This window comes from Limulus polyphemus, unplaced genomic scaffold (assembly GCF_000517525.1).
Source record: "Limulus polyphemus unplaced genomic scaffold, Limulus_polyphemus-2.1.2 Scaffold5721, whole genome shotgun sequence".
NCBI classification, from domain to species: domain Eukaryota; kingdom Metazoa; phylum Arthropoda; class Merostomata; order Xiphosura; family Limulidae; genus Limulus; species Limulus polyphemus.
In genome coordinates, this window is record NW_013671331.1 from 23,418 (window position 1) to 36,532 (window position 13,115).

The 13,115-nt window shown below is 32.3% G+C and overlaps 1 protein-coding gene across 2 annotated transcripts in view; it reads right to left on the reverse strand.

Moving 5' to 3' along the window:
• Positions 1-199: 199 nt before the first annotated feature.
• LOC106472905 (nuclear hormone receptor FTZ-F1 beta-like) overlaps positions 200-13,115 on the reverse strand; it is a 39,879-nt gene continuing 26,963 nt past the window's right edge. Inside the window, exons 3-10 of one of the 2 annotated variants that reach the window (XM_013933576.2) lie at positions 12,860-13,007; positions 12,227-12,519; positions 10,378-10,678; positions 9,024-9,428; positions 7,183-7,359; positions 5,760-6,007; positions 4,803-5,055; positions 200-3,942 (exon numbers count right to left, since the gene is read on the reverse strand). In XM_013933576.2, the coding sequence (XP_013789030.2) occupies positions 3,698-3,942; positions 4,803-5,055; positions 5,760-6,007; positions 7,183-7,359; positions 9,024-9,428; positions 10,378-10,678; positions 12,227-12,519; positions 12,860-13,007 (2,070 nt within the window). In that variant the 3' untranslated portion in view covers positions 200-3,697. Of the gene's footprint in view, positions 3,943-4,802; positions 5,056-5,759; positions 6,008-7,182; positions 7,360-9,023; positions 9,429-10,377; positions 10,679-12,217; positions 12,520-12,859; positions 13,008-13,115 lie in introns of both variants that reach the window. The other variant, XM_022401449.1, reaches the window with a different exon arrangement.

A 13,115-nucleotide genomic window follows, 5' to 3' on the forward strand; every position in this document is an offset into this window, starting at 1 on the left:
ACCAGTTTAACGTTGAATATTATTTATGATTTTATTCAGGTATTGTTGAAGCTACTTAGGATATATGTTGCTGTGACTAATTTTGAACAACTGATCAGAGGGAAGGCAGCCAATCAGCAGCGCCCTACCACCCATGCTAAGGGACTGACTTTCACTCTATAAAACACCCCCAGCATAAGCTGCAGGAAATGTTTTTTGATATCACATGAATTTTAAATCCAGAATTTTACCACAGAGCCAACCCATGCCTTAAACTGTTAAGAAAAATTCACCACCAATAAAAACAACCAAACAAAAAATGCTCTTACAAAAATTTTATTTTCATTAAAAAAGCTAAGCACTGGTACAGAATCCCTGTAAAAAAATAATGCCTAGAGTGACATTCTGTATATTTTAAATCACTTAAAATATTATCTACAAATTGTAAGACTTATCACTTTAAACTTCCATCACCTCACACTTATATATTTCAAATATTCAATTACGTCCAAAGTAACTTTATTTTACTGAAGTTAACTAAAATACTGTAATCTGCATTTTTAAAATGTAAAAAAAAAAAGTAACATAAAACAACCCTTTTCCAGAATACCAGAAAACAAAACACCATAACACTAAAAAAAAAGGGGGAAAAAAGGAATGCAAAACAAGTACTTTGTTTTTAAATAACCAGTTCTTCTCCCTACAGAGAGAAAACAAAGTAAGGAATACACACCATCATTTACTCGTACAAGTAATAGTAAGAAAAAACTTCTTCCAATATGGCATAAATTAGATATTATAAGTCAATCACATGGCATGGAATTTATGAAACAAATGAATTTCTCACTAAATACTAACCTATTTTCGTACAAAGCTTGAATGTTAAAAAAGTGTACTGACATTCTTTGGTAGCCAAGTTCATATCATAGACAATCAAAATAAAATAAAAGTAACAAAGGTAGATATCTCCCTCTACTCCGCTTCTTCCAAGAAATACATTGATTATGTATTTAGTGAACGAAGACCACAGGTTGTATTTTTCGTTACCAGACAACAGGTTTATCCGATGAAAATATTACAATGGCAGTAATTATTTTTATGAAATGTGAATTATCAGTGAACATCGTAAGAACTTTGATCACAGCGTTTACCCGGAACTTCCAAATTAAGAATAAGTAGTATTAAATAAGCATTAAAGAAAAAAATGACTCCTGATTTTGAATTTTTTCTTTTCTTTTTATTTATAATAATAATGTTACTTAAATAATTTACAAGTTAGAGGGAGAACACCACCATTGAATATTTAGGTTTTAGCTAATAATACTGTAATAATTATTGTTCAAGGTTCAAATAGCATTTCCATTGGTCTGGAAACCTTTCATAAAAACCAATAATTAAGTAGTTGCCAGTTGAAAAGATTTTAAAGCACATTTTGTTCTATAATTATCACAGAAATAGCTATAAATCCAAATACAGGAAAATTATTTTTATTAAACAACTTTAGTTTTGAGTAAAAAAAAAAAGTTTTTGATAAAATATATGAATGGTGTTAGTATATATAGTGTTCTTATTTTTTGCAACACGCATGGAAGGGGGGCATTGTAGTACGTGTGGAAATGGAAAGCTTAAATGCCCCACTTGAAATATTTTACTACTAATCGGACAGTGCATCCAGCTGCCTCTCGATATACACAGTCCCAGTATTAAATGTGTGTTGCATAGACTACTTTAAACCCAATTGTCTTTTCATGTAATAGAACTTAAATAATCCTGGCTCTTCAATGACAAAGACTAACTTCTGTTTTCTTGAACATTAAGTTTTGATTCTTGGCTAATAACTTTTGGTTTCACTTGTGCTGATGCTACTGTGACCCATTTTCCAGCATGGCACGTTTTTTTAATAAGTAGTTTTTGTAACCCATCTTCAAAAAAAAAACTAATGTTGGCACCACACAGCTGCAGCAAACAGCACTGCCCTTGGCACATCTCATAACATTTTTATTTACTATTTGGATTACTAATTGAATCTATATATATATGTAAACATGATCTTTAATTTTGGAACTTATATTTTGTTATGTTAATGTAGGTTTAGAAACTGAAACTGTTTCTGAAAAATATCATTGGACAGATATTTAGAACAGTTTGGTCATCATAAATTATACATATATCATTATAGTGTGGTGGGGGGCTTTTAAATGGAGAAGTTTGTCACATTGAAAATATCCTAAATTTGATACTTGGACAACTTCACCTTGATGATTGATCTGCCAGAACAAAGGATACAAGTATAAGGAGAGAGAGAAGAAAAAAGGGAACCATGCAACACAAGAGAGTGAATCGAGAGAAGGAATGAAGTCCCACTGGACATACCTCTGGCACAGGGTAAATATCCACACGTGATACTTGCTCTGTTAGGTGGTCAAACTAAACGTAAAATATTATGTCATCATAATAGTATCATTTAAGGATACCAGACAGTGACATTACTGAAAAAAATAAGAAGTAGATAATGCAAATACTTGAGAAGAAAATCCTAAAACCAAGCAACATGAGCTAAAAATCAGCACTTCTATAACCAGATGACATGAGAGTATCAGCTGGATATCACATTAAGTGATGTCAGAGACACTGCTCACGTTAAAATATAACAAACCTTTTTAAGTTGTTTGAACAGGTCAAACCACGTAAAGGAATCCACTAATAAACATTTTTACAGTGAGAAGTGAAGGAAATGGTTACGCACTGTTTTCTAATCATCTATGTTGTCAGATATAATGCTAACACCAACCGGCTGTTAGAAAAGAACACATCACAGGGTCTCATACAAGGTCTCTATTCTTCAACCAGAGTTCTACAAGATAGAAATTCTTGACAATCACAAGAAACTTGAAAGAAATCAACAGAAGAAGGATCATACCTCAGTTTCAGTGAGACAGATTTCTAGGATTTTTTTGGTGGCTAGGGTGTGAAGTCTTAAGTGACAAGATACTTTTGGAATGCATCACGCAAGCCTCAAGTAAAAGATGTACACAGCACAATGTACAGTTTAATGTAAGTGTCATGCTCCTCCTCCATATTCCACCAATGCCTAAGAACAGCCTTTTGGAACCTTGGTTTGATCCTGCTTCTCCTTATATCATAGATTTAGGCACTTTCTACAGCCAAAACTGGCTAGGCAAGGATTCTAGTCCTAGAAGTTGGGAGAGTTGAGACCTTGTTGAAATCGTGTACTGTTGTTCAAAATCTAGAAAACGTTGGCAAGGTGTGTCATTTCTCCAAGATCTCAGAATGAGTTTAGTAGCAAATCTTGAAAATAAATTTTAACTTACTCATTTAATACCGTTCAAGAAAGTCATTTTATATTAGGGGTATGTTAAGGTCATAGATACTAAAGTGCAACTGAAAGATGCACAATTTTTTAATCTCTTGCAAACAGATGATATGGATGTACATAAAACTCTCTCTTGTGCCTGCTCTGCTGTAAAAAACAAGTGAAGTACGTTTTTGAAAGAACAAGAAATAAAGAAAGAAGAAATTTAAGAAAGAAAAACAAACAAAAAAAACAACTGGAAATATAAGTTCTGGCAGATCGATAATAGTTAAAACTTCAAGGATATTATTTTTAATTAGTGCCTTATCTCAAACTTTTCCTTTTAAAACTATATAACAGCACCAGCAACAAGGTGATAACACCTGTGACTATTTTGTCACACAGTTAGTGGTCACCCCGAAGTAATTCTAAGAGCAGGTGGAAACTAGGCACGTCACCACCACGTTGTTTACCAACCAGCGGTTCCTTGCCAACCTGACAGGCTCTCTCCAGTTCAGGAATTCGTAGCAAGAGTTCTCCAAATTTGCTGGGGAGATGGGGGTAGTGAGAGCGAGTGTAAGCTTGGAGTGCTTCAAGCATTTGTTTCTGGCAGGTTCGGACCTTATCTGGTTCTTTCAAGCCACTAACATCTGTACACAAAGAAGAAATGTATATGTTTTATTCAACAAATAAACAAATTATAAAATCTAATGTTATTACATGCATAAAGGAATGATAATATCTTAAATAAAAATTGCACTTCCCTGCATTAGGAATAACATTTTTCATGAATCATCAGAATGTATACTCAATAAAGCCACTGAAACAGCTAAGCTAAATAAAAAAAATGACCATACATACACATTTACACAAATTTGAAACAGCTAAACTGAATAAAGGAAATGACCATACAATGCACATTTACACAAGCTTGAAACAGATAAACTCAATAACCATACAATACACATGCTTTAAACAGCTAAACTAAATAAAAAAATTACCAAATATTCATCTGTTTTATGAAACTGTAATACACTTTTTATTTCAATACTTTTATGAAATTGATCATTCAATCAAACCACAGATATTTGTGAAGCACATTTTGATTTTCTTAAAAAACATTAAATCTAGCAGTATTTGTAATAAAATACCATCAAAGGTGTAATTCATCCAAGTTCCTCTTCATTGTAAGTGCCCATAAAAATGATTAACCTTAACTCTTTTTAATGATTGAATAATTAATGCCACATGTCAAATGATAAGAATGTTTGCAAATTTTATATAAACAAATAAGATGTTTAATAATAGATAACTTCAAAGCAGTCATAACCTTTGATATTTTCATATTAAACTTTGAAAACCTAGTTGTCACATGGTTTAAGATACACACATTCATATAATGTTATGGCAACTACGTACAGAATATATTCAGCAGTAGATAAAAAAATTTTATCTTATACTTTAGCAAAAAATAACTTTCTTGTGAACTTTGAAAAAATAAATTGCATACCCGAGGTCAATAAGATGATGACTTTAAGACACACAAACTCATGCTGATCTACTTGAAGCCTACGCAAATGTTCTGTCAAATTCATCATTCGTTCAATCACGGGGCTAAGACCAGTTTCTTGGGCCTGCTGTAAAGTGACAGGCCTGCCTCGAGAGATGAGGATTTCATTAGGGGTAGACATGGACCGATAACAGCAGCTCAGAAGAAGCATCTCACACCAGGAATTTATAAGAAGAGCAATTTGATCATCCCTCTGAAATTAAAACAGTAACTGTAATCAGTTAACGTTATGAACTTAACCAGAATGAATTTTAACTCAACCTACAATTATCGAATTTCTAATAAGATATTAAGATAAGCATTAAAGTAAACTACAATAACTCCTAAGACAAAAAGTTAAAACTAATATAGTTATTTCACACTAGATATGATTACACCAGTGACATAAAATCAATCACAAAAAACAAAGGGCTCTGTATCCAGCCCTTCAAGAGTCTTCTGGTTAAAATAAATGTAGGAATTACAAATATTTAAAGAGAAACTAAAGTATAATAAAACTATAGGAGTTTCACACCAAAGAAAGTCAGATTAAGAGGTCAATCTAACAATAACACACAACAATACAAACAATAACTTCCTGTTCATTTTACAAATATTTAAAGAGAAACTGAAAACTAAAGTATAATAAAACTATAGGAGTTTCACACCAAAGAAAGTCAGATTAAGAGGCCAATCTAACAATAACACACAACAATACAAACAATAGCTTCCTGTTCATTTTAATGACAATAAAAATAATAATATTGAACATCAAAAGTCATTGCTAATTTTCATCAAAAGTAACAATAATAAATATAAATTCAAATTATAAGACACTGCTAGTTTTAATAGTTACAAATGTAACAATAAAACAGTATAGATACAATTAATAAATTACTGTTAATTTTAATTACTTACTTGCATTTCCTTAAAAAGAGGCAAACTCTTGCACCACTTAACAATCTTACAAAGTCTGTTATCTGCAATTTTACAAAGTGTTGCCAGAAAATCAGTATCGCCATCTACAGGTTTTTCATCCAACTGCTCTGAAATCTTTGTCATTTCTTTTTCTGAATAATGCCATAGATGTTCCACAGACATAACGTCACGAATGAGCTGTGGTACGCAAGGAGGAAACTGGCTTGCTGGTGAGGTACTGTGACTGTCTAAAACCAAAGTCACACAAAACATGAATAAATTCTCTATTCTAATTAGCATCTGATTTTTAAAAAAAAAATATTAATCCCACTCTTCCGAGAAAATTAAAAAAAAACTTGCAGCTTATTTTACAAAAAAAAGTATAATATTATAGAAAGAGTTTAGGTGAAACCATGAAGAAATGTATTTTTAACTAATGCTACAAATATCAATTAGTATCAGAAATGAAGAAAATGATAGGACTGATAAAAATTCATAAGTTATTAAAGTATAACGCTGGTAAAAATGTCTGAAATAACAAACCTGATCATTTAAAAGAAGACAGGTTTTAAAAATGATGAAAAAAGTGGGTCATAACAGATTTATTTATTGTGAACCTAAAATATAGATGAGCAAAACTATGTATTGTTTGTTTGTTGTTAAGCCTAAAGTTACACAATGAGCTATCTCTGCTGTGTCCACCGTCAGTATCGAAACTCAGTTTTTAACAGTTAAATCCTTCAAACTTACCACAAAAATATGTGCTAAGTATAAAATGTGACAGTTAGAAACACCCTACGTAGTAATGTAACTGATTTTTATCAAGATAAAAAGATTAACATCTGAGCTGTGTGGAATGACGTTAAAATATAAAGTATGTAGAACGAGCGACAGTAACAGACACAGAAAGTAAAATAAAGTTGAAAAAAAAAAATGATAACACTACAAAATGAATCAGATTTATTACAAACAAAGAGAACCGAAATAAAATGAATAATCTGAGCAGAATAAGAAGTTTCATTAGTACAAACCAGTGTTCAGGTAAACTTTAAAAAAAAAAAACAGATTCAATACAAGCTATATAAAATGAGGGTAAACATTGTAATTATTACAAATCAAATTCAATACAAACTACAGAAAACAAAAAAGAAGGGTAAAAATGTATTGATTATAATTCAGATTAATATGAACTACAGAAAACTAGAGTAAACATTTTTGAATAAATATACATCAGATTCAATAATAATTACAGACAATTAGGGTAAACACTCTACTGATTAACAAAACCAGACTTAGAACAAGCTAAGTGATATAGAAATAACCATAAAGATAATAATTCATACTTAGGTAAAAGTTAAAAATAGTTGAGGTAAAAATCACAAAGTGATAATTCTTAACAAACAATCAAGATGATAAATCTTGCCTCTTTCACGGTTTTGATAGTGTCGTTCTGACCCATCACATAATGGGCTGGCATAGGAAGGCCTCATCCCATTTTCTGCTCCTGTTCGATTCCAAGGATCATTAATGGACTGACTGGGAATGGAATAAGTACATTGATAGGTGCTTCGTCCCCCTCTAGTGCGATCTTCTCGGATAGCTGTAAAATAGAGATAAGTAAGTATGGGAGTTATTTTTCATAACTTCCCTTCACTACAATTTCTGGATCATTATAAAATGTTGAAAAAATACCTAATGTTCCTTTGTTTTTTTTTAAATTAGTAATACCTTGCTTAAGGATTTCACTGTAGCAAAAAGTGTTTCTTACACAAGTATTCACTGTAGCATTAAAAGTATCAGGTGGTTTTAATCCAAACTTTGCAAATCAAGAGTTCTCTGAAAGTGCTGTAACTAACCCTGTAGTTTCTAGGTCAAAGAATGGATATCGTAGATAACTGCAGAATGATTAAATACTTAAATTAAATCAAATTAAAGGTTTTGGGATTTCACAATGAGTGGAAAACAAGCAATATTAATTGAGATAAAATAGGAAATGTTTAATATATATCTGGAAGACATGTTAAAGAACACAGCTTCATAAAATGTTTTTATTAGAGGAAGTTAAAAATCGTAATTAATAGTAATAATTAATAAGTGGTTGTATACAACTTTCTAGAAATGATAATTTACTTCTTCAATTAGTAAGTGGTTGTATACAACTTTCTAGAAATGATAATTTACTTCTTCAATTAATAAGTGGTTGTATAGAACTTCCTAGAAATGATAATTTACTTCTTCAATTAATAAGTGGTTGTATAGAACTTCCTAGAAATGATAATTTACTTCTTCAAAGATTTGATACAGCTGAAAAGACAGAAAAGCTATGAAACGTGCAATAAATCTCACCCCCTTACACACACACACACACTGCCTGTCTGACCTTGAAAAGTGCATGTTAAAGCCTTTCCAAGAAGTCAAGGTCATCATGTGACCTTCATGTTAGATATATGAACATCAAAAAAAGGCTTATGCCAAAGTGACAAACATTTTGTCTGTCTGTAACAGTTTTTTTATGGCAAGCAGCAAACATTACGTAAATAGTAGTTTTATAACTCGTGTTTGTTGGGGACATTTTCATCAGTTCCTGCCAAATAACATGTGGTCAGTGTCATATAAGAAGTCCTCTCATACTGAATGAATAATTAGAAAAAACAAAAATTTCCACTACACCTGTCTTTTTTTCTTTTTTTTTACAACCCAAGGCCCCTATGTATATGTAAATATGAAAAAAAAATGATGTTACATTGTTTCTGTTGGTAAATGGAAATTTTTAGTTACCACCAGATATTGGAATCTCTAGCTACATCTTCCCAGTTGTGATAAGGTACATTTGAATGCATAGAGTTGCAAAAAAATAAAATAGATCTAATCAACGAGTTAGACCGACTGTTGTTTGTTTATTGAATTTATACACACGTACACATTTTATTTCTTAGAGTTTATTTTTCTTAAAGACAATAAGCACTAGTGGATTTAGGGGTGAGTAGATCTATTTTTCATAATTTTGCACTCTATAATGTGCCCCTTTTAACAATAAATAATTTCAATAAAAGATTTTATTTCCTGCCTGTCCTAGCTACAGGCCAATAATTTATAATATTATATTTAAGTTTGATGTATCATCTGGCTGCATTGATATAAATGATGTATGCTGAAATTATATGGTGCCCATATCGCACCCCACTTTCAAAACCCTAGATCTGCTACTGGCAATAAGTAATTTTTTTGTTGACAAAAATAAATTTTGACATAATATGTAGTTACCTTCCAACTTCATCCCCATTTTCAAACACTTATTAAATCGACAAGCTGGGCACTTTTTTCTGGTGTTGATAGCTACATGGCAGTTGGCTCCACGTAGACACACATAGTTTTTCTTGTTCTGTACCGTCCGTTTGAAGAAGCCTTTACAACTCTCACAGGAGAAAATTCCATAGTGAAACCCAGAGATACGATCTCCACAGATAGGACAAGGTCCACTGAGAAGCTGTTGGCGTGATACGCTCCCAGTTGCCCCTGGAGAACCCAGAGGACATCGAGATATATCTGTCATTAAAGGCACTCGACTCTCATCACTAACATTTTCTACTGATAATCGGTGAAACGGCCCAGCAAAGTCACTAGTGTTTGATTCATCTGAAGCACTGGATGCTACAGAAGCCCTTGAAACTGATACAAATACCAATTTTATTAGTTATCTGTTTAAATATAACACTAAGCAACCTTAAATACTAAACAAGACTATTACTAATTGTACTGCAATTAAAACAGCATATATGTGGTATTTAATTACTCAGTCAATTTAACTCCAAATTTGGGTACTTTAATTGGCAGATTAAATATACATTTTAATTATTCAAGAAAATGTCTTGAGTAGTTTCATCAAGGGTAAATATACGAAATAGTAACCCCAGCAAAATAATATGTTTCACTTATACTATTATTAATATTTAGATAAACATATTTGTGGGATATCCTAAGTACTTAAACCTACTTTTTAGATTTCTAGTAAACTTCAAAAATAATGGATTGCCTTTTTTTTTTTCTAAATAAAACACATCTTAGTGCAATTAAAAATCAATTATCAGATTCCTTACCACCTAAACACAATAATCCTGTGACATTCTTAGCAGAATCAGCTTACAGACAATAAGAAGTACACTACCAATACATGAAACACACTACAAATATTTGTCAACAGTATTGACAACCGAGTGCACATCACAACTCTCTGTTAAAGCTTAGACATCAGACTGTAGCAATACACACATATATAGTGAATGTGACCTTGAAATTAACAGATCTTAAAGTCACTGACATGAGAATCACAATATTCTAAAGATATAATTCAGCTAAGCTGGCCTTCATGTATAAAAAGATCAAAAACGTTTATCTTGTCACTCAAGCATATAATATAAAAATAGACTATTCAATGATTCACTTCAAATTTGTTTTGCTGCAAAAAAAAAAAGAGATGTTGATGTCAAATGAATTAAAAAGAAAATCCTGACCCTGAACTTATTATGTTTACCACTCAAAGCTGTGAGGTAATCCCACAAAATAAACTTAGAAAAAAAAAAACTCTTAAAATACCACAAAGAAGTGAAGTATAGTTTACCTGGTGATCGGATCTCGAAACTGGAATGATGAGCAATCGGGGAAGTCTGTTCGGAAGATGGATAGGTGAAAGGACCACATCCATTATATGTTGAATTGGTTGGACAATCAACACCTTGTTGACTGTGATGGACAAAGGTAGGCGAAGGGGAAGCACCAAAAGGAATGGGTCTGGAGAGCATGCCTCCCCTTCCTTGAGCCGAGTTGGGACTTGATGAGAAACTTGCACTTCCATCAGGGTAGTGATGGTTTCCATGGCTAGGACTCTGACTTGGCGAGTGAAAGGATGTATCCAATTTGCACTATATCAACAACAGAAAACTAAAGATTTGAATTTGTTAGATCATAAAAAAAACTAATGTTTTAATGGCCTTCTCAACAGAGCCACATCACAGGGTAAAAATTTGAGCCCTTTTCACAGCCAGTGAAAGATGTTCTAATGGTTCTTAATCTCTCACATTATCACAACAACTCAATAGTACTAGTAAGTACTAGAGAATACAAGAGATTCAGTTATATTTAACAACTGTAGGTAAGTTACTTTTAAATATTTTACAAGTTGAAATTATTTTGGAAAGTTTTGTGCTGTGAATGTTGTTTACAGGTACTTTCACATTTCTTAAGAGTAAACACAAAATTGACAGCACTAAAAAAATCTAGATTGAACACATAGAAAAATATCTTTGTATTGATGTTGTCTGTAATGTTGTAATAGAAGTAATTTACCTAGGCTTCTTTCTGGTCATGTGGTTGCTGTGTTCTATCAGTCAGTGGTCAGATGGGAAAAGGAGTGTAATGGATATGGGGGGTGAGAGAAACGAGTAAGAAATAAAGCTGTTGGTCGATCTTTATCTTAGGAATGTTTCAAGTCATGCTATATCAAACATGAGAAACACTGTATTAAATGTATTAACAATTTTTCGGGTGTTTTTATGGATATGTTGTGGAACCAGTACATTCATAATGTTTTCTGGTTACGTAGGTATTCCAAATTCCACGTGCATGTTCAGGAATGAATGCAATCATAACGATTTCTGGTTATGTAGGTATTCAAAATTACGTGTGTATGCTCAGGAATGAATACAGTCGTAATATTTTCTGGTTATGTAGGTATTCAAAATTGTATGTGTATGTCCCGGAATGCATACAGTCATAATGTTTTCTGGTTACGTAGGTATTTAACATTACAGTTGTATGCTCAGGAATGAATACAGTCGTAATGTTTTCTAGTGTTGTAGGTTGTCAGAATCCGAGTCACACTCACTTTGTCAATTAGCAGACATATCTTTAGCACAAATACTTTAATAATGCATCTGCTTAATGTTTATTGAAAGCTTGCCACATTTTGTGAAAGTACAAATAGTACATCTTGCTAAACAACAACAACAATTTCTAGAAATGTCTGGATTAAAAACAGATGCTATATACTAATACTATATTAGAATTCATGACAAACTGGGTTTTGTTTAGATCAGTGATTCTCAAACTTTAATAATCCAAGGACCATTTTTAATTTTAATTTTTTTTGTGTACCCCACCAAATCTAATGATGTTTTATTGTTTTGAAAGAAAAAAAAGATTCCATGTACATGAGAAGCTGCATTCCAACATTAAACATTTTAAGTGATACAAATTTAATTTTATGAAAAATATTATTCACATTTTTATGAAATTTCAGACATGGCTCTCGGATACCCTGAAGAACCTTTGTGGCCCACAGTTTGAGAAATGCTGGTTTAGACTAAATTCCTTAAAAATACATGTAAGTAACATGGAAAGTTTTAAAAACTGGTGTTAATACTTATACAGTAATTGTCAGTGTTTTCACAAATAACTCTCACCTTCCTTACCTGCTGTTTTCTGTTTCTCTGAGAAGAACCAAAGTTATCACTGGAGACCCCTACCGGTTGTCGACTAAGAATTGGACTTTGAGAGCTGGGATAAGAAGCACAAGTAAAGCCACCAACATGTCTGTTTAACAATGGACTCTGTCCTGGAGAGTGAGAGGATATGGAGCTAGAGCTACTAGATGGTCGTGGAAACACAGGACTGGGACTTTGGCTGTATGGTCCAGCTGCAAATTCGATCACATGACGAGTTTGAACTGGACTATTGTGAGTAGGAGCCGAAAGCTGGTTTCTTACTGGAAATTAACAAAAGCTGTGAATAAAAGCACTTGAATTATGTAAGTAAATGATGACTATACCAACCTCTTAGTGTAAAACATATCTGTAATTCATAACTGTGTTAATATTCTTTTTTTCCAACTAGTTTAGTTTTATTCGCACAATTCGTTAACCTAAAACTATGACCCGAATCATAATAAAACAAACTGAGCTGTATGTATTCCTGGTCTATATTGCTTCTACATTTCTAGTAAATTGAACAGTAAAAAAAAAATGTGTTTCTGTTTTTATAAATGGTTCAACAAATAGCTTTGATGTTTAATGAAGTGTTACAACAAAAAGAAACAACAAACTAACCATATGGGGATCCTAAGGATGGATGGTCTTTACCAAATAACAAAGATGGGGTTTGATGAATTCTTCTGTCCCCAGAAGTTGATGTAGGGCTACTTGCATTGCTGTTATTTGTTTTTACTAGCTCAGCATCCGTTTCCATTGAAGCTGTCTGAATATGTTTAAACAGAGAAATAAGTCAACTTAAAATATGAAAAAATCTTTTGGCAAATGAAACACATTAAACAACTTTTTAAAAACTTTAAGCTCTTAACCTTAT